The 25,439-nt window shown below is 38.4% G+C and overlaps 1 protein-coding gene across 3 annotated transcripts in view; it reads right to left on the bottom strand.

The window, feature by feature from the left end:
- TSPAN9 (tetraspanin 9) overlaps positions 1-25,439 on the bottom strand; it is a 178,070-nt gene that overhangs the window by 79,239 nt on the left and 73,392 nt on the right. For 2 of the 3 annotated variants that reach the window (XM_017830113.1, XM_017830112.1), the window contains one exon: positions 14,941-15,020. In XM_017830113.1, the coding sequence (XP_017685602.1) occupies positions 14,941-15,003 (63 nt within the window). In that variant the 5' untranslated portion in view covers positions 15,004-15,020. Of the gene's footprint in view, positions 1-14,940; positions 15,901-25,439 lie in introns of those variants that run through there. The other variant, XM_017830111.1, reaches the window with a different exon arrangement.

The raw sequence follows: 25,439 nt of genomic DNA, 5'->3' as shown, positions 1-25,439 counted from the left end.
AAAGAGCAGGTATGACATTAGTACCAGCAAGGCTAGGCATGGAGAACAGATCGGTTGGTGGACAGCTAAGCTTTGGGCAGAAACAGATGGTGTGCTGTGGATTCTGGCAAAAGAAAGAAAGGAGGAAAGGGGCTGGGGGGATAGAGTGGAGGAAATTAAGGGTGCTTTTATCCTCCCATTTTCTTTATGAAGCACACAGTAAGAATTTAAAAGACAAAAATACTTCTATGTATATGTACCCATAAGTAAATAGAATTACAATAGTGCTGTTTTTCTCCTTTCACATTAGTTTTATGCACATCTTCCTTTAATATGTTTGTTGGAGAATTCTTTGTAGATCCAGAGGCAGAATCTTATAATTGCAGTAGTAAGAGTTCTTGAACAATAAGGAAACAGAAACCATCCAGACACAAACAAAAAACTCATCCTTCTTTCCAGTGCTCTGGCTCCACTCCCCTGTCCTCCTGCAGTGCTGTAATGCTATCCGTTCCTTCTTGCTCCTGAGAGTCTCCCACGATGCAGGAACTGGGAGAGCCAATACCTATGAAGAGTTATACACAGAACCATAGAACAAGGTGGGACACTATCAAAAAGTACCAACATTAAGGATGCCGGAGGTAAGGACAGTCTCAAGGAAGAACTAATTTTTTCCTACTTTTTGCATGTCACCTTTTGAGGTAAAAAATACAGAATGCTGCAAAGATATAATAGTTTCATGAGAAATACATTTCATGGTGGGAAGCAGAGAGGAAAAAAAATCAGTGGTTAAGAACCAGATAAATTAGAAGGAAGTAACAATTTAAATATCAGTGACATTTCTCACAATGTGTCTGATGGTATGGCACAGAAGGAAATTAATCCATAACTTTCTAATTTGGGTTTATGGGAGAAGTATATAATTCAGTGGATCTTCAGCATGTAACTTAGACCAAGTATTTCAGCTTTCCAAAAGCATGTGCTGCTTCAACCAGTATATGCCATTTGGAATAGGTTGGGGAGTACTCATTAAATCACTTGTTTATTATTCACACTACAGGAATGTGAGTTCTATTGGTAAAATGAATCAATCAGAGAGTAAAGAGCTATTCTCTGGAGTCTACATTAATCAGCCCGACAAGCTGTCACTAAGGATTGGGTCAGACTCATAACATAGCATCCAACCAGTGGGGAAAAAAATCCCTGAGACTGCTGAAACAGGGAACAGTTCACCCATTTAAAGCTGTCCCCAGGGGCTTGTGTCAACCATTTATTACTGCTCACACACAGCTGCAGAAGCTTTTAAGTGAGAAACCTGCATTCTTGGACGTTCCAGAACTGTGTGTGTTGTGGAAACATGCTTGATCCCAGCTAGTTCTGTGAGGATAAGCAAGATGAAGTGTCCTGAAAGAAATACTGTTGGGCTTCAATACAGCCCTCTGAAGAAAACACATTCATGAACTTAGAGAAGGTCTAAAACTAGGACACATGTCAGAACAGATACACTGTTGGGAAACAGAGTTGTCATGCAGTCTGCACTTCGATAAAACATTTTTTAAAAAACCACTGTTTCTACAGACTATTTTTCATACAGGCAAATTGTTTTCAAGGTTTAGCCGTTTCCCAGCCTCCCTCAATGTAAGTCTAAAATATAAAGTATCATTTAAAATAATGTCATACATAAGAATGCACACAAAAATTTGCTTTTTCTTTAAAAAAACAAACTCCCAACCTAAATAAAACCCCACAACCATTAACCTGCCCCACTCCCAGCCCTGCTGGTAAAAACCATGAACTACTAAAATTGCAATATTCTGAGATATATACTATGTTAATGAGAATAAATATTACAGAGAAAAAAGCACTAGGTAGACTTCAGCCCTAATCAGACCTGAAATGTGGAATAAAAAAAACAGTCAGCAAGTCCAACAATACTGTGAAGCCATGTAACACATATAGCAATGCATAAAATCAATATACCATAACAGAAAACACAATCACATGCTGCAACTACTTGGATGGGGGAGTGATAAGATCAATGTTTCTGTTCTTGTCAGCACTTGCGCTGGACAGAGTTTAAAACTGAGTATGAATAACAGTGACAGAGCTGCAGGATGGGCTACAAAACCTGCTGAATGGCTCAAACAAGTAGAAGTGGTTTAGCTGAAGTGTACTTCAGGGGAGGCTAGGAGGGAAGGCAGTCAGACCCACTTTGGGGAGGAAAAAACAACAAAAGGTTGAAAGTGTTTGGTTTCAGCAAGGTAATATGAGTGTACATACTCAGGAGTGAGGAAGAAAATATTTCTCTCCTCATAACAGAGCTGCTCCATCTCACTGAACTCTATATGAAGTGCTGCTGCTCTAAACTTGGTGTTAAAAGCTACACCACAGAACAACATAAATATTAGTGTAAACATTTAAATACAGCCTCAGGCAGCACCAGCAAGACTATATCCTGCAGATCAGGAGATGTGATTATTCCACTCTACTCAGCACTTGTTAGACCATGCTCTGACTGCTTCATCCAGGTTTGGTCATCCCAGCTCAAGAAACTGAAGACCATCCTACATAGTTCCACCAAGACAAAAATTGATTTTTGGTGTGGCTATAAGGAAAACTGAGAACAAAATGAATGAACTGAAAACAATTAGACACTGGAATAGATAACCCAGAGTAGAATCTCACTTCCTATAAATACTCAGTGCTGAGCTTGACAGGGCCTTGGGTAACACAATCTAAGGATTTCCCTTCAACAGAAGGTTGGACCAGATGTTCTCTAGAGGTTCCTACCAACCTCGAATTTTTCTATGATTCTGTGATCTAAACATATGCTATGCTAAGCATTGCTAAATATTGCTTTTTCAGTAAACGCATTTTAAATTAGAATTTCTCTGATTTTTCTTCCCATTCCAGCAATAAAATAAAAACCCCCAAACCAACAATGACGAGTCAAAAGGAGAAGGGTTCACTGTTTTCAGAATAACTGTCAGCATCTATTCAAGAAGGCTTGAAAGGAAGTGCCCTTTCACAGAATACTTAATTCTGTTTCACAGAAACAAGTGAACTTACTGCCAGAGAATTTTGGATAAATGACCAAAAGGAGCTCCATTAATTTGTTCAATTCCTTTAGTGTCTATTAAGCATTCTTTACCATCTACTTTGAAAGACAGGGTATACAAACTTTTGGTCTGATCCAATATATCCAGTTTTGCATTTGAGTCTCATGAATGAGAGATAAATCAAAATACCGGAAGTCAAGCACAGTGGTATTGACTTGTAACCCCACTACAGTTTAGTGGGATCATGAATTTAAATACTGAAAACAAAATGATAGAAACCTTACCACTAGTAAGGTACATCTTACCACTAACATCTAGTAAATCATAAATCACAACAATTATTTATTTCAATTAAGTCATAAATGGAAGAACAGGTTAAGAAACAAAACAAGAAGAAAATCCAGCAACAGTGTCAGCTTCCACTTCTACCTAATGGCAGAAAGACAGACTTAAATTTCCAAAGAAAATGGGATTCCAACCTGCCAAAGTAATAGATAACTCTATCACACTGAGGTCATCATACATCATAGCTACCTCCACAGGCCACTTCTATGAAGAGACTAGATAACAACTAAAAAAGAGCCTAAACAAACACAAAATAACAAAACGGGAGCAAACGTAACTCTATCTATCTGCATTTTAAACTACATCCCATAAGACACAAAACCGGCGTTACACTGAAAGATATCCCAACATCCTCCCAGACGCTGAGAGTGAAAAAAAAGATCCCACCCGAGAGTTCTTTTTAAATTCCACATGCTGAAAAAGCTGTTAGGGCAAACATTGCTCAGACAGTAAAAGACAAACATATGGCTTGAGAGGCTATGGAAAGTAGGAAGAATCGTTACTGCCAGTCATGCAACAGGTAACTTTGTCTTCTTATTACTTTCAGTAACTGTTAAATCCTATGTTGGTTTATTTGTTTATTAATTATGGAATATACATTATTTGTTGGTTTGGAGTCATAAAAATGCATCATAAAGACAGATATCCCTCTTCACCTTGGCTGTCATCCGCTGCATGACAATCTCAAGAAGAGAACTTCAGTTTACTTAGTGACGCTTCGTAGGCTGTGGAGAGGTTTAGGATTTGTGTTGTGTCATGAAAAACTTCCACTCTTCTAGGTGTCAGTGCTACGATGCTAGACCTCTGGAGCACACAGCCAAATAAAAGGATGGTAACTCCTAAATCCGATAGGAGTTTTGCGTCTGTGGACAAGACAATGCCATACAAGTATGTAATTGCCTCTGAAGTCTCTCACAAGGCATGGAGCGTAACAGATGGTCCGTTGCTTAAGACACTTAACAGGGACTTCAGAGATCCAGATTCAATTTCAGTTTAACTTTGTACAAGTCTCTTAATAGGACACATCTACACCATGGATATAGACAGATTTAAGCTGTCTCTGCCCAAGCTAATCTGGAAACGAAAGTGCAGGGAAGACTGCTGCAAAGACACCCGAGCTCAAGATAAGTGATCAGCAGGATTTCTGAGCTCATGGGCACTGCCATGCAGAACTCAACACAAGCCTCTCTATGATGACGTCTGCTGCACATGCACTTCTGTCCTGGTTTTAGCTGGGATAGAGTTAATTTTCTTCCTAGTAGCTGCTACAGTGCTGTGTTTTGGATTTAGTGTGAAAATAATGTTGATAACGCAGAACACAGAACGGCTTGGGTTAGAAGGGACCTGAAAGATAACCTAGTTCAAACCATCCTGCCATGGGGCAGGGAACCTTCCACTACACCAGGTTGCTCAAAACCCCGTCAGCCCATCCAGGCTTTGAACACCTCTAGGGATGGGGAGCCCACAACTTCTCTGATCAACCTGTTCCAGTGCCTCACTTGTTGCTGAGCAGTGCTTACCCTGAGTCAAGGACTCTTCAGTGTCTCATGCTCTGTCAGCAAGGAGGTGCAGAAGAAGCTTGGAGGGAGCATGGCCAGGAGAGCTGACCCGAACGAGCCAAAGGGATATTCCACACCATAGAATATCATTCTCAGTATATAAACTGTGGAGATTCAGCCAGGAGCTGTTGATCGCTGCTCAGGGATGGGCTGGGTATTGGTCAGTGGGTGGTGAGCAATTGTACCCTGCATCACTTGGGAGTTTTTGGGTTTTATTTATCTCTGTTGTCTCAGTTTGCCTTACAATTATCATTATTTTGTTATTGTTATTATTATATTTTATTTCTATTATTAAACTGCTTTTATCTCAACATACTTACCTTTCTCCTGATTCTCCTTCCCATCCCACTGGGGTGGGGGGATAGGGAAATGAGCAAGTGGCTGTGTGGTACTTAGTTGCTGGCTGGGATTAAACTATGAAACTTGCTAGTTCTGCTCTCTAATAGCTCTCAGCCTTCTACCTTGTGCTCCAAAGCAGACGTTCTCTTTGTTTTGGTGTCTCAGCCTTCCATCTGTATCATGAGGATAAAAGCACTGCCTATACTTACAGAGTGTCAAGAGGATAAATTCATTAAGTGGTCCTAAGGCACTCTAGGATTATGGCAACAGATGTAATATCAATTCCTTAAAGCAGTGAAAATAGAGAAGACAGGGCAATCAAAACTCTAAGGAAAGAGCAATTGAGAACATGAAGTTTATTTTTTCTAGTTTAACTGTGTCTCTGCATCCAGAGGACACTGCAGAAGAAAAGGCAAACTTTGGAATGCAGCAATAGCTAGATGGAGTGGAAAATGTGAGGAGTGGGTACATAAGTAAAGGACAGTAAGATTCTTAACCACCAATTGAGTTTAAAACTACTATGAAATGAGACAAAATGAGATATTTGCATTTCTGAATTACAATCTGTTGACAGACATCTCTCTTACCTGCGTAAGATCAGAACTAACTGGAAACTCTCCAAGACAATACAGAGGAAGAAAGGAGACTTGTGAAAAATCCATGCTATTCAGCAGTGACACAGTTAACCAACAAAATATAAGTATTCAGCAGCACCATTTAAAACCAAGTGTGCTTAATACATCAATTAAAAAGCCTAAAAGAACAAACCTCTGACTCAGAAGTAGCCCTTCTGCTTCCACTGTTAACCATTATATACATTATTTGCAGAGTAAACTGTGTGGTTTAAGTTAACATGCTTTGCATCACATTTGCAACATGGTAGAAACATGCACACAAGCAACTAATGCATCTCTGCTAATGACTAGTAATTTGCTAAGCTGATGAACCCCTACAGCTTATAGTCATCTGTTCATAATCTTGTCTTCATCCATAGCCCATTATTGTCTTGTTTCAGTCGTCTTCATCATAAAAAAAGATTAAAAAACATTAAATACCACTTACTCTAGTGAAAAAATAAATACTTATCAGTCACAACATAACACGGTGTTAGAAATTAATAATTCTATAACAAATGATTAGCATACCAGTTTCTGCTGGTTTCAATTCCTTGCAGCAACACTCAATATGTGTCATACACTTTTAAGAATCAAAAGCAATGTGATCATTTCCTACTGCAGACCTATAATTTGTACCTACAGCAGCAGAAATTGTACCAGAATGCACATAAAACAGAAGTATGAGGAAATCCACAAAAGAAATCAAAAAGATACAAATTCAATCTCTGATGCTTCATGACTTGCCAGTATTATATGAGAAGAAAGACATAAAGACATTAGGTTAAGGTGTTTTCAAAATTACATGTCCCTGGTGCATTGATTAGAAACAGGGCAAGGGGTTTTCATTCAGGAGAGTCAGAAGACAGGAGTATCACAGGGATTCAGGAGTCCATGAGGACAGAATTCCTTCCCCACTAAAACAGAAGCAGTATTTTCAAACAGTATTAATGCTTTCAATTCTGAAAAGTTAATTCTCATTTCCTGCGTTTAACAAAAAAAACACAGCAAACATAAGAAGGCAAAGAAAGAAATAAAAGAAATGGTAAACTAGTCTTCCTGTGCTTCAGTTTCTGTCCCTTTCCCAGGGATGCATTGCTTTCCAAGGGGTAACCATCAGCTCTGTTACCAGACAGCACAGAGGTTCTGAGTAAGAGATGAAAACCAACATGTTAACTGCAAAACTAAACACCTACAGATGGGCTCAGATTGGTTACTAAGATTGTAGGGACTTGCTATAACTTGATTAAGGACAACAAAAAACATTGACTGGATGTTTTGTACCCCTGTGGAAAACCTAGCCCTACCTACATTACCTGAGCAGTGATAAAGCTATTGGCCGAGGTGCCAGGTTTTGAGAGACATTATTGAAGATGAGCTGTAGATGACTTTTAAATTTCAAACTAGCAGTAGGTCCCAAGAATATTCACAATCCTTGCTACACTGGATGCAGTAGTTAAGTGAAAAAGGTTTGGATAGCCATGTGTACTTCAGCTCAGCTCAATAAAAGCAGCTGGAAAGAACAATCATTCCAGTCAAATTTCCGAACAACTGGAAGTTCAATTATCTCTGCTGAATAAATTCAGCAATTTAAGTTGCTCCTAAGCAGCAAGGGATTGAGCTGAGTGGAGATCTAAGTTGATTTAACGCTAATTTGTTTCAGAAAGTTCTGAAATTGCATTCCGTTCAGTGTCTGCAGTAATTTCTATAAAGTGGTATTAAAATGATTAAGTTTTACAAGTTTCCAGCAAGTTCAGCAAACATTCACTGTCTAATAACACACCTTTAGCCATATTAGGTTCCTTCACTTTGTTTGGAAAGTGTGGTTTATTTATTTCTGCAAGATATTTGAAGCAAAGCCCGAGATATCCAGCAGAATTCTTCCTTTTATTCACAGTTTTAGTAAGTTGCTGAAAGGTTGGTAATTTCACAAATTAAAAACACAGAGGAGCTATAGTATATCATAATATCTGTGGTGACTTGGAGGCCCATTAGGAACATCCTAACTTTGTGTACAGAAAAACCCCAATAAATGATACTTTACTTTCCACAAATTGGAATGCATCCTACTATCTTCTCTACCCAGATCTTGTTCTGTGTCAGCAGTGTTTAAACAAACAAATTAGATGCCTCCTTGGACAGCCAGATAATGGAGTTACAAGCTCATCCACTACTCACATGAGAAAGATTATACCCCCTTGGATGGGCCTCTTGCAGTCCTACTTCCCTCATGGGTAGCAGGAACAGACAAAAAAGGGAACATGCTAACCAAGGCCCAACCAAGCAACTTACTGAAATGGGTCTAAAAATCCACAAGTAAGCAGGAAATATCACAGTTATTAGGCTTATTAAAAGTTAACAATAATTGTATCCCATTTTTATAACCATTGCCTTATAAAAGTTGATATATCATTGTTTTTAAAGTTAGGGGAATTGAGACACAGAAGGTTGAAGAAATTTTCTTAAGGTCATGCAGATAAAGGATATGAGGAACAGAACCTGAGTCATACACTTAAAGAAAGATTTAACTCTGGGATTACGGGGGGGCAGGGAGGACTGGAGGGGGTAATTTGTAATTTGTTTTCCAATTTGAAATTCTTACGCCACTTTTCACTTTTAATGACCATAAACCTCCTCTTGTACAAATGAACAAACTGTCCAGCAAGCTACATTATAACAGTTGTATACAACAAGTCTGCTTGTGTGATGAATCAACTCATTGTTTATTCAAAATAACAGACACAAATGGCCCTCACACGCACCTACAGCTACAGTAAAAACACTTCCACGCTGAAAGAAAACAAAAAATAATTTTAAAAACTCCATGCACCTAAAAACAACCTGAATAAAATATGGCGCTAGCAAAGAGTAGTTAGTAGAGGACCACTGCAAAAAATGCCATTTCTTATGCCTTCCCTATCAAGTTGAAACAGCTTATACCCTAAAACAAGTTATGGGGCCCTCTCCACCTGGATTAACCAGTCTTACTCCGCTCTCAAGCAAACCTAACTATTTAAAATTAAAACTAGTCTCAGGCCTCCAATAATGCTTGAATATTATTCTATAATGTCATAACACCGGTTACAAATTGACTTCATTTACATCATATTCATTAGGACACCAGTGTTGAACTCAATATTACCTTTCCTTTTTCTCCCAGCCAAAATATTGTCGTGCTAAAACATTTATCTAATAGTTCTCTCCCACTGAGGTGCACATTTCCATAGGGACCCCAACAGTGCTGTACCATTTGCAGGGGAAGCTAAAAACTAATAGCTGGGATCTTTTCACAGCTTCTCAAGCCTCTACTGAAAAAAAAGTATTCTCCTGCTAATGTCATTGAAAACATAGTTTTTCCAGAATTTACTGTCTTGTTGGTTTCTTTTGGGGGTTTTTTGTTGGGTTTTTTTGTTGGTTTTTTTTTACAGTTGGGGTGGAAAGGGTTGTTCGTTTGGGATTTTTTATTTGGTTTTGGTTTGTTGGTTGTTTTTGAACAGTCTTACTTTCACAGGATTGTACAGCAACTGTCACTGCACTTATGTCATTAGAGTCAAAATACAACAGAAATAAATATTGCTATTATGTCAAGAGACAAGCATTCCAGGGCCACTTACTGTCTCCCCTTGTCGTTATCCCGTGTCAGAAAATGGGGAATATCAGTGGGAGGACAACAAAAGGGAAAGAAATTTAACGTGTTTCCTTTTCTACGCTGTCTGTAGTTAGCAATTTTATTCCCATTTAAGGGACAAACTGTCCACCCCTTTTAAACCTCAGAGATTAATTTTCAGTTATGTGTAGGGACAAAGTCTGTTCACATGATCTAACTGTCTGTCCAACAGGTTCAATTAGGCATTAAAGCTTTGTACTTCAAACTAAACAGTGCACTATAGTATTTATTCCAGTTTGGCATAAATAAGTATGGATTATTTTATGTAAACCATTCTAAAATTGTTAGCTGCTTTACAGTACCAATAGCTTTGACAGCAGCAAGACCCAGAGAATGGACATGATCCCTCTCTTTTAGTCTGATCTGAGCCTTTAGTAAAAGTGACCTGCATGGCTGCTGTACTACTGTCCTTATGCTCATTGATAAACACAAAAAATTGTTTTTACTCTACAGGAAAAAATATTAATTACTCCTACTATACGATTAAATTAGACAAACAATTAATGCAGCAAAGTATTCTTCAGGAGCAATAGTATCCATTATTGTAATAACAGAGTATAAGCAAAAAATTTGACTTTTGCTGCTACTGCTGGACCATCAAGTTTCCAGCCCAACTTTTCCTCTTGATGCCTAAAGATTTTTAGACATCACTCTTCTAGACTTATGTTTCAGTGAAAGGAAAATGCTCCAAACCTATAAGAAAATTTACTTTGAAACTGAGTATTAAATTACTGAATTTGTAAATTTGACTCCATTTATCTTAGATAACCTATAACTTCTGCTTATAAATATAATATTAATACATAGGTATTATTCCTATCAGAATTTTTTTAGTAGTTGAAAAGTAAGCACTTTAACAAATAAACTCCACTAAGGATTTTCTTGACTATGGTTAGCTTTTCCTTAGCTCTTATTGAAACACAGAACATCAGATTTAATAATCTTGCCATATATTCCCCCTAATAAAATGCATTTTATATTAAAATTAAGCATTGGTAAAAACTAACAAGATGTGTATTATGAATGTTTTACTGTATGTGGACTCATTAACCTTAGTTAAATTAATAGAACAACCCAAAATGTAGTCACGACCACTGACTCCTTGCAAAGTTATCTAATGAATTTTTTATCTTATTGCAGTCACTTCAAAATTTCCCTTTTAAGAGCCTGTAAAATTCTCATTTCCTGAGCAAAATTTCTTTTAAAAATTCACGTTTTATAGAATTTCCATTTCATAACCAGTAAGATTTTCTAATACATTTGGTGAAAATAATTATTGTAATCCTTCTCTCTAATAACAGAGAAGTGAAATCTACCATAGAAAGACATATACCCTAATGTTTATATTTGGCAATAACCTTTCTTGACAATTTAGCTGCTATCTGTAGAAGCAAAAATCAATACTTTATTTCTTCTGCAGAGTGATACTGGCTACTTTGCAATCTCTGTATGTGTTTGCACATAAATATTCTTGAAGGCAAACTAAATCATTTAACATTTGTAGTTGTCCAGTCTCTTTGCAAGACATATTATGCACTTAGGATGAATTCAGTGTAAATCATCATCCTAGCCACACAATTAAATACTATAAGCTTCCTTAACCCTCAGCTCAGACTCCCCTAATCTCTAAAAGAAAGCAATGCCAGATGGCCATGAACAACTGCTGAGAATCAGAGGGACACAGAGAAATACCTGAAGCTCTTGGTAATATGGTGGAGAAACACCTTCTGTTCCAACTTACTGCTAGGCCCCACTTAGACAAATTTGGTTTGCACAGCTCACATGTGATCCTTCCAGGTTAAATAATACACAGGTTACTAATTTTCTAAAGCTATGTCTTGTAGTCTAATTTACAAACACTGAATTTTTGCTGGGCACAAGCAATATAAGGCAACCCTTGACTGTAGCTATCACAGCAACAGTATGTTGGCTTCAAAATGCAGAGAGAATCCACTAACCACTGCACTTCTCTATCACCTTAAAACCTATACATGTGTATATATATCTATTAATATATATTAAAATATGTAAAACATATTCTACATAAAATACCGTGTGCAATATATAATATTAATATATAACTCACATGTCTTCAGATACACAAGTTAGCTGCAAGGCTGAAAGAGTAGCACAGCTCATTGGCCCATGAGGGACAGATTAGGTCCCAATCTCTCTGTGTCAAGAAGCAAAAAATGGAAAAAGGTTCCTCTTTTCCTATAGAAGAATATACTCCTTTGAGCCAACACTAAGAATCATTTAAGACAATAGTGCCCAGCATTCTGGGATGCCAAAGGACACCTCCTGTTTTCATTTTCAGAGGAAGCATCTCACAACCATTTTACTATGGCAGAACAACACTTCCTATGAGACAAGCTTTCTGCTTCTGCAGGCTCAGAACAATGCAGCTTTGTGGTAACCAAGCTGCTCTGCTGGATTGCCTATTGCAGCTGTACAGCTGCTGGACTGGCACCTGTTTAAAGACTCCTTGAAACAAAGTTTTCCCACCTCTGTTTCCAGTTGCCTAAACCAGTTCCTGTATTTAAAAGAGACCAAAACAAAATGCTTCTTGCCTTTACCAGAAGATACCAGTGTGGAAGTGGTCTCCTCACCTCTGAAGACCAGGAGTCTCATTCTGCTTTAAATTACAGCTCAGAAAATTTCCTATTTAAAAATGAGTCTTCTCTTTCTAAAAAGAAATCACCTTGCAGTACAAAAGATAGTCACTGCTCAAGAGCAGGCCACAACTTCATGTTTTTGGACCTGCGTTACTTAACAGAAATTCAGAAGGAAGCAAAAGAATGAGCAAACCTGGGAATGGAAAAAAAAGGTTAAGAAGAAAGACAGGACTGAAATAGCAGGGAGTGCTTCAGGGTAGAGTAGGAGCAAAGGGCACTGCCACGGGTGTGTGGGGAGTCCAGAGCTGGACCAGCAGGAGAGTACAGGACAGGAGTGAGAGATACTGCACGTGCACAGCATCAGCAGGGAGCACGAGCAGAGCCAAACATTCAAAACCTGTCAGATAGGCATAGCAGAACTAATGTAGGTTCCAGGTATGAAGCCAGATGTGGCAAACTACAGAACACCTGCCTGTAGTATGCTTCATTCTAGCTTGCATTTCCATGAGTAAAAGAAGATGATAATATTATTAATTTGAATTTCTCAAAACAATAAAACAGCCCAGTTAAACAGAAGTAAGAATATAGCAAGACTGGAAGGATGCATAGTAACATCATTCTGGCTTGCAAAATTGATTATAAGCCAGCTACACTGAAGAAAGAGGCACTTTTGAACAATTTAAACCAGGACAGAGGATCAAATTTCTGTTGTAAACTACTTTGAAAAGTACCTGACATCTTGCATTTAGCATTTTTTTATAATCTCTCAGATTTACCACGCCAGAGTATCATTTTCATTCTGTATAGCACGGTTCATACAAAAAAGCATTTTTAAAATATTGGATAGAGATATGGTGACAAAGTTCAATAACAGAAAGAAAAGTGATATAAGCTTCACAGCAAAAGACATGGTGATGAGAGTGTGAAGGGGATTAAGAGGTAAGAGTAAGAACTGAAGAAGCATAGGACACTAGAGAACTGCTCCAGATGGTAGGCTAGTTTTAACCTACAAAGCAATGTGTTTGTATAAAAGTCCAGTGGGAGCTGAGCAGACAGAGATGAGCACACAGTTGAAGTCTGAAATGTTTTTACGAGTTCAAGGAATGATAAAAATGGACTCTAAAGGTCTGATGCAGAGTCAAGAAAATTGCTACTTGGGAAGAAGGTAAAATCAAAGAAAGATGTTGCATCTAAGGAGGTGAGGGGTGAAAGACACCTAAATGACTGATCACAGAGGACATAAGTAATGATAAGAAAAAAGCTTTTCCAAAACTAGTCACCACATATAGATATGAAAAAAAACACTTCCAAGGTGTCAAAATAATGCAGCATTGGGTCAAATAGCCAGTTTGATATAAATCTGGTATGTTTAAAATTATTTATTCCAAAAATAGTTAAGGCAACTTTCTAGTAGGGCTTGTGTACAGAAAAAGAAAAAAAAAATTGTAAATCATAAGTGAACTCTGATCAGATATTCTTCAGTGATCAGTTCTATCTTTCTATTTCAGTAAGATGTCCAGTAGTTCAGTAATTGTAGCATTCCAGTCTGTTACTGATAAAAGCTCACTGTTGCGTGAGCGGTTCAACACTGTACCAAATCTCCCATTAACTCTTGCTCTTAAAGGTTATTTCAGTAAGTGGGTCAAGATAAAAACAGGACCTGCTAGTAAGATTCCTAATTTGAACAATGATATCTATACACTAGAGGTAGCTACCTGAATCAGACTGCTAATGTCCCTTTTTCCAAAATAAATCCAGGGACAGTGTTTTTATTTATTTGTGAAGCTTACTGTATATTTCTGGATCACAACCATGAATGACTTTGTTCACATGCCCAGGCTTTGTAACCATCAAGAAAGCATTGACTTCGCTTTCAAACTAAGCAAACAGTTTCATTCTGGGTTATATTGATGCATACTCAGTATTTCAATTAGCCTGTGATTTCCTTAAAAATACTGTACTGAAGGATGCCTAGCTGCTAGATGATTTAACTTTTCCTCCCTCTCTTGTATATGACAATACTTTGCTCAAAGTAGCCATTAAGCTTTTAACTTGCTTGCTGAGGCATTCATTGTTACAACTCCTCATGCCTCTTGGCTGATGGAGGAAAACCAATTTTGATCCCTGAGAAGCAAGTGCAAGTCTCTAACTTCACACACCAATGTGTACAACTGCAGCTGAAACTGAATCCAGATTATTTCACCATTTGAGGCATTTCACATTTATGCTGAGACCTTAAGAGGTTAGAACATACACAATTTACTGGTTTTAATTGGAGAAATGGAACAGAACTTCTTTCAAATGAAAAAGAAGTTTGTCAAATGAAGTTTACAAAAAGCAAATGAGATTTATGGTGACAATGAAAATGTACTTCAAAAATTAACCTGCAGCTTTTTGCAACACAAGGCATTACAACAGAATGCAAAAATCCAGCCACTGCAGGATTTTAATGCTACGATTATTCTACTCTGCCTTAAAGGGCAACAATTTTGCCCTTTCTTAGATAACCCAGTTCAAAACACATTAGAACAGCAAGTCTGAGTGATTAGAAGTCAAACTACAGTAACCAGGTAGCAATAAAGATATAGAAAGCATGTGCATTTTCCCAATAGACACAAGTTTAACACTGAAAATATTCCAAGCAGGTATGAGAGAGAGGGAGGGGAGGAGGGAACTTACTGTACTGCTTCAAAGATGCACCATACACATAATGCAGCAGTACAGGATACACTAACAGATGAAGGCAACTGAAAAGGCAGTACTCACCCAAAATATTAAATTGAAAAGGAACATCATGTATTTCAAACAACACAGGCAGCCTCTTGCCATGTTGCACTTCTTAAATTCTAAAAGGAAAACAAAGGATAGATCCAGGTAAAAGACCACGTATTTGCTGCCTTTGGGTGCACTGTATTTGTCACTTTTTACGCCAGTTCCAGTCCCAACGCCGGTCCCGGTTCCGACCCCAGTGTGGCTCTGTGTGCGTGATCCAGTTGTACCATAGAAAGCTCCTGCAGTAAAACCTCGACCAAATTGCCTCCCTGAGGTAGAAGGTTTAGCAAAATCTGAGTCTTTGCTATCCAAAGATGGACTCCGGTGAATTGAAGAATCCTCACTACTTGACTTCTCCATGATCTCTCTTTTCACAGTTGTCAGATTTAATGTATAGCATCTCTCAGCATTAAATGCAGTGCCTTGCAAATGCCACAGTGCGATAAGAGCTGTCTGTGTTTTGCTTCTCTTTTTCTTCGTACATAAATCAGATAATCACTGCAGAATTTATTCACTGCATTCTTGCTGTCTTTATTTTTTATAGCAATGTAGGCTGTATTCTGTCTATCTGAAGCATGGATTTATACATTAATATCCCATGCAAGAGAAGACTCATGATTTATCTTGATGAATCAGTTATGCAGAACTTTGATTTTTATTCAAAAGAGCCATAAGCTCTTTCTCTGCACTCCTAGTCTACAGCCCTCTAATCTATAGGCAGCAGATGGTCCTTGCATCCATTTCCAAAAAGCTTCTGCAGTACACCTGGGAGACTCTCCTCGAGCCGGAGCACTTTCCTTGCTCTCAGCTTCCCTCTCTCTGTCTCTCTGACTCTCTCTCACACGCTGTCTTTTTTCTTTCCACCCATTCGCAGTGTCTCATTCAGTAACCAGCTACCAGAGTGCACTCTGTGTTTCACTGCCGTTGCCGTGAAATCATCGGCAACTGCAACCACTGGGCATTTCCCACAGAAATCCCTGACCTAACTATCGAGTAATAAATCCGCCCTCCTGCTCGCCCCTCCCCTCTGCTTTCCATCAGGCCAGTTAGCAGAAGCCTTCTCCTGCAGGGCACGCCTCCATGACATAATATCTTTAATAGGATTAGAATTACTCTTGACTATACAAGTGCACAACAGAAAATCTCTTTAAATGTCAAGTACTGTTTAGCTGTTTATGCACTAGAACTGTCAGGCAGTGATATTCTTTCAATGCAATATAATACAGGAAAAGTATGGATTAGATAGACAGGTGCTAACCTTTCCTTGCTCATTAAATTAACAGTAATTTACATTTTTTTTCCTGGCTTATACAAATGCCATGGTACAAGGAACTGGAATAGACTAGCACTCAGCATATGCTGAATAGGCACGTCTCAGTTATACATGCACATAATCACACCTTTACCTGTGATATAATTAACCATAACCAGAAAAGCAGAGCTGTTGCCTCTTACAGGGTCATCAATCAATTCTTAAAACTCCTGAAATGTAAAAGTATCTGAACCCGCAGCTATTTACACTCTATTTAACTAGTATATCAGAGATTATTCATATGCACGGCAATAAGCCATCTTACATCACAAGTAGTCTGTGAACTAGAAACACTGACCCAAATGCCACATATTTCTTTTCCACATAGTAGCACAACATGCCTGCTAGGACTCTGAAACAGAGAGGACATGTGTGTCTGTGCATATGCGTGTAAGTGCCTGGAGGAGAGGAAGAGAAATACTTCAGGTCACGCCTGGTGCTTCCAAATTTGTCATTTTGTCATAAGCGTAAAAGCAGTGCACTGATGGTGCAAAGTGCTATAGCAGATTTAAAATACAGGTTGTTCTTTTCTTTTTGTCTCTAAAGAAACCACATTAGGAGGCCACTATGAAAGAAATACAGCTACCAGGAAAAGCAAAATTCTGCACCATTTTCAACTGTCCCTTTCACATGCACATTAAAATGCACTGTTAATTATTGTATCAGGTATCTTTGAGAAAAGACAATATAACATTTATGCAATCTTAGACATCTATACCCAAAAGCCTCTTAAAATTCTATATTTTTTATGTAACAATATCAGAATCAACACCCTATAGCACTGCTATACCCTTCTTGATAGGCTTTTCCTGTGAAAATATCCCTCCACCGTAAGTACTTCATGCCATGAAATACCCAGCATTTGTATGTGTAATATCATTCTCTCACCTATTCTGCTATAGAATAACATTTTAGCAACAGGCAGGCCCAAGCCTGTATCAACGGTGCTTATTACTTTGCTTTTCAAAAGTAATTTCAGAACTGCCTGCATCAAATGTGTCCATCAGAGAGACAACTGCAAGATGACCACTCAGCACTGGGTATGATAGCAGAAACAGCTACACGCGGAACATCAAGATAAAAAAAAATAATTAGCAGCAACCAAAGCAGAATGGAGCATTTCTATCCACGTCTGTGGTTCACATACAAACTTCAACGTGAGCAGTTGAAGAAGAATCAACTTTCCCAGAAAAAAACATGGAAGTGATTTGTGGGTCAGGGCCAGGTACCTGCCTCAGACACAGGAGCCTGGCACATAACTCGCATTCAAACACAAGCCTGAGTATGGATTTAGAAATCTGAAAAATTTCCTCTGCTTGAAACTCACTTACTGAAAGTGTAAAGTTGTGCCACTGCAAACCTATGCTGCAGCAAACCACACTTTCAGTGTTTTCACTTCTCATACAAAATTGAGCTCTCAGCCAAAAAATTATGAGAGTGCACAGGTATTTTAAAGCATTTTTTCCTGTTGCACCCTTCAGTTTGCCATAAAATTTATACTGACATAGACTAGCTACAGAAAAAAACTTGCTATTCACTTGTAAAAACTAATGCAATATAAATATTTGCCTTCCCATTGAAGCTATATGACAATAATAATTAATCTGCCCTCCTCAAGGTTAAAAAATTAAAAGAATGTTTTGTAATACATAAAAAATCTCCACAAAGCCAATCCTAGTTCATAAATAGTGGAAACTTTCTATTGGTGGTTTAAAAAAGAAAAGAAAAAACAGGCAAAACAACTATACCTCCAACCTTATTTTTTTCCAGTTTTCATTTTTAGACCTTACTGAAGTTTTCTAGTTTTCTGTTTTTACCTTCAAATACTACAAAATATTAGTTTACTTTATCAGTACCTGTAATGTATCTTCCATTAAGAGATCTCCACAGCTGGTCTACAGCACAGTTTGTACTTCAGCACGAACAACCAAAGACACACGTAAAGTTAATAGCCAGCCTCAAAATGCAGGCCTGAGCAACAAGCACTAGGGAAAACACAGTTCCAGATCAGCCTCCCCTCCCGCTGCGTAGCAAGAAAACATATGACTCTCTTATGGTTATGCTGTTGCCACCAGGGACACTTTACAAGCTTCAGTAACTTTCCGCCACTTGAATTTGAAGCCATGGAGCAGCTTTACAGATAGACACCACTTCCTCCTGCTGGAACTCTCAACTCAGTGTTTAGGTAGCTCAGTTAATAAATCATCCAGAACTGCTTATTTGCTGAAAAAATACATGGTGAAAAAGCTGTAACCTGTCTGTCCAGCTGTGTTTTGACCAACCACTGCACTTAACTCTAACTTTGATTGAGAATTCAGCGGCAGGTGTTGCTGCAGGCCACTCAACAGCACCTTAGAGTGGTCCCACTCGACAGTGTAACCTCAGCACGAGGACAAACACATTTTGCTTCACTACAGACCTTACCTCTGTTTAGTAATCAGGGCATGAAAAACATTCAAAAGCTCGCTCTGTACATCATTAATGTTTGATTACTGAATCACAGAATTTTGTTGTTGAGTGATGCCTCCACATCAAGAAAATAATTTCAGTCCCACACGTACATGCCTGGGACAAGGCAATAAACATCAGCCATCTAAATGGCTCTGTCAAGTATTAAAGGTAAAAATTTAGGTAGTTTTCAGATAACCAGGTATAAAAGTGGATGTCACAATAGGTGCAGCCAAAAAATGGAAAAGAGTATTAGTACTATAGCCAGAAAGGCATAGGCTCATTCTCCTACTGAAAATGATTTACTTGGTTCCCTCCTGAGAACAGTCTACCACAGTCTTCAAAGCATAGACTCCAACAACTTCACTTTTCAGTGGAAGTCACAAAATATTTAACCTTTTTTCTCAGCCCTTAATTTAATCTCACCAGAACTTGAGTGTCAATTATACCCAGCTAGCTGTTTTGCACAACTGGCTTCTGGAAACATGCTGCAAAAGAGAGCAAGAGTTGACCAAGTTTATACATGTATTTATAACCATGTATTTATAGCAACATAATACAGATATAAAAAGTATATCAGCAATATATAAAAATTACATTTATTTTTCCCCTTTTAGAAGTTTTGAATCCATCTTACAATACATTCCCCTTAAATGATCTTGCTGACTCAGTGAGAGGGAGAGGAACTACAACAGGCAAGCACAGGAACCAATACTGAACACTGAGCAAAAATATCTTAAGCTTTTGTTATGTCTCCCATGATTCCTGAATATGAAATATGAAACTCCATGAGTTTTTGAAAAGGAAAAACAAAAACTCCAGTCACCACAATACACAAGCCATTTTACAACTTATTACATATTTTACCTTGCAATTTCCATTAGGTAGGATAATGCTACTGTCACTGTTTTAATTATGGGGAACTCGAGGACCAAGATGCTCGTTGAGGATGAATAGGAAATGGGTGGCAGAGAAGCAAACTGAATCTCTGCCTCACATGTCCTCAGCTAGTACACTAACCACTGCACCATTCCCAAATTAATTATTTTTAGAAATCATGAGTTTTAGTAACCCTGCCACATGACTTCAGAACAATACTGAGCCCTGCAGAGAGACATACAAATGCATACGCTACCAAGTGTTAGATAGATATGGTTCTTAAATTCATTCTTTTTTTTTTTTAATTATATTGACCAAGAATTCAATTGTACAAACCTTCCTCAGGGTACACTAGGTAGACAAAGAACCAAGATTGCTGAGTATAAACTCAGTGACTACAACTTTCCAGTCACTACTACGAATCCTGGAAGGCCATGAGAAAATTATGGAACAAGAGTTGGAAAGAACAGTTTGTGGTTCTGGCATACAGTTGCATATAGCTGAAACCTCAGATTAAAAAAAAAAAAAAACAAAAACAAACAAACAAACAAAAAAAACCCCACCAAACAAAAACCACTGATTTTGGAATAAGTTTAAAGGGAGAAGAGTGTCCAAAAAGTAGAACTGAGATTAGGATCACATGAGAGACAAAACCATGGGGTTGTCAGGACTTCCATGCTCCTGGTTCCACCACAAAGAGCTTACAGACACCAGTGAGCCAAAGTACCTGGAGTTCCCAGGTCTACTAAGGCTACAGGATTTATAAGCAAATCCTGGATGCTCTGAGGGTTGTAAAACACATCCTAGGACCTTCCAAGCTCACAGCTTGCATCCTGTAAATCCAAAGCATTCTGCTGTCATGGGATTGAACAGAAACAAGGTAGGTTTCAAGGACAACTTTGTACGGTAGACAAGTTTTGAAATCTGCCTGTGTTTTTCAGAACCAAATATCCCAAGCCATATTTAACCTTTGACACAGTTTCATTTTCCAAGAAGAAAAGTATTCCATTAGAAACAGACGGAAGTACTGTAACTTCAGTTATCTGGGACAGGTAAATGTGCATACAGCATAAATTGGAAAGAAAACACAGATGGGTTCTTAGAGGCTGAGCTCTAAGAACTCAGACTCCATGTTCTGGGTCTCCACCTAGCATTGGGACAGCTGAAGGAAAGGGAGGCCTGGCAGAGAGAGAGAGTAGTAAGACAGCCCTCCAGGATGCAGGAACCATGTGAAGGAGCACACCTGAGGAGACACTGAGTTTGTGATCTATGGGGAGTTAATCTGTTCTTACAGATACAGGAATTGAGTGTCTAGCCATCTCAATTCAACACCCACCTTCATCAGTCCTGACCCAGAGAAATTATATTTCTTGAAATTGTTGCTAGAAAGGAAATGAATAATCTGTTTCCTCTGACACGATGATATTTGCATAACAGTTCATGGTTGCCTCTGACGAGTAATGTTCCTTGCCTCCCTGAGGCAAAGAGGTAAAAAAAGAGGGAAAATCTCTTTGAATGGACTAAATTAATACTTGCTAGTTTATCCTAACATACACTTATAAAAAGAGTTTATCCTTCCTACATGGAGTCCTCACTGGACGGATGACCAAAAAAATAAGATCCTGTTGTAAGACTTTCTACTGTGCCAAACATTCTGTGTCATTTGGTCCCTGGGATTTCCACTAAAAATCATTTACTGCCAACAATGCGTATGTGGCCGAGACTTCTCATTTAGGATTTCACACTAGAGACAGAATAAGATCCTGTCTCAAAAATGTGCAGAGGAATTAGCTGTAAATCATGTCAGGAACCTTAACCCACTGTGATCAAATGCAGATGATGACTTGATATGCTAATGCACAGGAGATATGGGACATGAGGATTAAACTGCAATATGAGGTCTGAAAGCTAAGAAATTGTGATTATGTCACACCTTCACACCAGTTGGCCTTCAGGGGCCCTCAGACTGAGCAGAACGTTTGAGTTTCCAGAGCGACAGAAAAACAGAACAGAAAATAGAAATCCTGCTACCAACATTTAAGCTTTTAAATCAAAACATTTGCACTAATACAGAGATCTTTTCACTTCACAAACATCATCATGAAATATGCTAGATCTGAAAGAAGTACTCTAAATACTATGTCAGAATACAATTCATCATAGCTAGTTTCACCTTTAAGAACTGAAATCCAGAAAGTCTTTTTACTGTTTGTTTCTGAGAATTCCTGGAAATCAGAATCTTCTTGGGCTTGGCACTGTACATACGTAGAGCAAGTGAACCCATACAACAGACAGTACCGATACTAACAGCTGACTCTGAAAAAAAAATAACTATTGGTCTTTTTTTTCCTCTTAAGTCCCAAAATTACCTTACCAACTCTCCCACTAGTAGGTGAGAAAAAGCAGAGAATATGAGGGGCAAGAGAACAGCACGTGCCCAAGTAGATAGTTGTCTCCTGCCAGGCAGCAGAGAATACCAGTCTGTTTATGACTTTTAGCATAAAAATCCATGCTTAATTGCAGGGTGTTTATCTCCGCTTCTCTAACAATTAATACATTGTTTCATCTCCATCAACAGCTAATCCTTCTTAAATTCTGCTGAGAATTTAGCCTCAATATCTCAGGACTGTGAGTTCCATAGGTATGCATTATGTTATAAAAAACAGCATCTTCCTGTTATTCACTATCATTATTAAGTCTTCCAGCTCTGTCCTCTATCCTGGTATTCATCCTCATCCCATAATTCATCATTCTATAATCCTCTATTACATCTCATGTAATTTGTCCTTCATTAAACTAAACACTCATCTTTTCATCATCTCCTGTTATTGAAAACTCTCTAATTCCCTAATAAGTTCAGTTAACCATCTTAGGGCTTCTTTCTGACTGAGCTATGTTTATACCATAATCATTCCCAATCTGCTGATAAAAAGATCTTCTTTTCAAAGGACACAAGAGTTAATATTCAAATTCAAAATTAATTTAATCAATTCTGTATCTATCAGCACTTTATCTTTATGAAAATGAGGTTACTCAGATTCAACAGACCTTTTTTCATCATCCCTAATCTGCTTTTCTATTTCAGATTCAAAATTTGGCTCTGAAATGTTCAACTTTTCAGAGCCTAACAGGAAAACCCTTGTAGTTTAAATTTGTATCTTACCTGTAGGAGGAAAGGGAGTTTTCTCACTACAACAGCATTAGTTTAATACTAATTTCTTGTAAAGTCATCAATAAGACCACCCTCAAGTCAGGGACTCCTTGTGAAGATACTAACACAACCAATCAAGCCTTGGCCATCAATGATGCAAATGAATGTGTGGTACAACTGCTGTCCCCTCCCAGTACACAAAAAAAATCATATGCAAAGAAGTGTTTTTTACTTCACATACAGAGAATATAAGATCAAGGGGCCAGAAAGCTGTCAACCCAAGGCAGGAAGGTAAAAACATCATATCCCCAATACCCCCGTGGGATGAAACATCACAAATCAGACCTCCAAAACCATGCTCCAAAAATTAAAGACCAAAAAAAGAAAGCAGAGGCGAGAGAGTGAGAAGGGTTCTTATTTAACATCTATTTTTTGCAGAGGTAAAGTACATGATCTGAGTGCTTCTCTTCCACTCCCACTTTAAATGACAGTTTAGACTTTTACTTCTTCTATATTGACTACAGATTAAAGAAAGCTAGCAAACAGCCAAAGGTTTTTGCCTATCATGAGAGATGGCATCCCTTCTTCCTCTTGGATGGTGCACCAGGACTTCATTAATACAATAACTCTTCTAACTGTGTCCAATGTGTACAAGTCCCTTGGACAAAATCAGGTGGATTTTCTCTAACATCTGTTCCAAAGAGGCTGTCTTTCACCAGCAGTCTGCTGTTTTGAATTAACTGACAGCTGGTGTCTATGTATTAGCAGAACTATTAAACTTAAAAACCAACAAATTAAAAAAACCCTCATACGAATGGCTTCATGCAAAGAAAGGACCAAGAGGATGATGTAAGCATTCATTTTAAAAGGCAGCACACATCTCTGAAACCTGCTCAGTTATGCCATGAAGCAACATTTCTAAGCACATTCCTTTCACAATTGAGTGAATTCCTTCATTGCTAAAATATTCATTTTTTGGCACTTAAGCATAAACAGGTGTCATTCTATGAATGGGGACATTTAAAACCACTGTGTCAGGGCTGGCAGCGACCCAGATGTCTTCAATGGGCAGCAAACTTGCACCATTATTTTAGGCTCCTTCCCCACTAACTCATCACCTGCCCCAGCCTCCAATTTAAGATTCACTGTAAGTGGCACAGCAAATGCCTTACTGAAGAGTCAGCCCTCAGAAGGACGTGAATTCTCAAAAAGCTGTTTACCAGAAGCATTTCCAAGCAAAACCTGATCCCAGGTCCCACCTTCAGGTCAGAGACACAACTTTCATAAAGGAGTCAAACCGCCAAATAAATTAAGTACCTGCCCAGGGCCAGTAGCCTCACAGATGAAGGTTGTCAGCAGAGAGGGCTGAGTTCAAGTCACAGTACCATGTTCCCCTCTGCTGGGCCCTCAACATCATCCAGGGGCAGAAATGTCTAGAAACAAAGGTGGGAACTAGTCTCTACAGCCATTTAGTCCCCAGCTCACTCCTGGCCCTCCCTGAGGTCTACCAACTGTGACAACAAGCTACATTGCCTAACAATTCCCTGCACATACCTCCTTTTGTCTTTGAAGGTAGACATTCCTGAATTTGTGAGAAATAGTTTTGAGTAATTCAAGGTAAATAGAATATACCTTAACTGCCATTAACAGCACTTCTTAAGTTCTGATCAAACCACTGCAGGACAGCCACATTCCATCCTGCCCATTTGGGCTGGAGTCATTTTTATGGCTTTCAACAGACTTCCTCAACTTCTACCCAGAGCAAAGTCCACAGACTCCTTCCTGTCTTGAAGCTCTTTAGATTTACAAAAACAATCCTATCTGAGCATCTGCACCTGCCCTTGCAATAAAGCTTCTCTGTTTCACAATAAAGCTTCTTCCATGTTGTGTAGTGAATGGTGGAATGTGGTGAACTTCAACATTTAAAATAGGATGCGCCTGTAACGTAACAGTCATGCAATTAATGCTTTTTGCTTTGCCAACAACAGAGTCGGATTTAAATCCCAAGAGGAGGCAGATATTTTAGCCACCTTACTCATCTCACAAGAACGAGGCTAAATGGTTCTCATCTATTCTGCATGAGACACAAGAAAGGGTGTAATAATAAAAACAAGGTAAACCTCTTACTATAATCCAGCAGGTTTATGTAATGGTGCTACTATTCATCAGCTTTGTGATCGGTGTCAGCTCTTATTACAAGGGTGTGAGAGATTTAAAATGACAAAGGAGGAAAGGAAAAGGGAAAAAATCAGAGTACAGTTTGATGTGACCCTGCCTGTCAAGCCACAAAAAATCATGTAGCAGTTCAATTCTCTGACTTACAGTAGGAGCTATTTAACTTTTTAGAGTATATTAATTAATGAGGTCTTATAAAGGCAGAAGTATAATGACAAAACATAATTTTTATAACCTTATCTGCATTATGGAGGACTCATTTACACTTGGAGAGAATGCTGTGTGCTAGCTGCAATACCAGGCATTCAGAGCCTAATATGGGGTGCAAAGAATAGATGCAAGCATGTTTGACTCTTTCCCAAAAGCCAAGCCCACATTCACTTCAGTTTTGAAAAAGTTTAATTGTATCATCATTGTCTCTCAGAGATGAGAAAACCAAGATAGATACCCTCAATCAGCAATCAGAAACTAAGAACCTTGCAAAAATTCCCCATAGAGGCATCCGAAAGACAAAAAAAAAAAGTGTCT

Source organism: Lepidothrix coronata, unplaced genomic scaffold (assembly GCF_001604755.1).
Source record: "Lepidothrix coronata isolate B3197 unplaced genomic scaffold, Lepidothrix_coronata-1.0 Scaffold174, whole genome shotgun sequence".
Classification (NCBI taxonomy): domain Eukaryota; kingdom Metazoa; phylum Chordata; class Aves; order Passeriformes; family Pipridae; genus Lepidothrix; species Lepidothrix coronata.
Note: the sequence above shows the minus strand (reverse complement) of the source record. Positions and strands in the feature narration are given on the sequence as shown.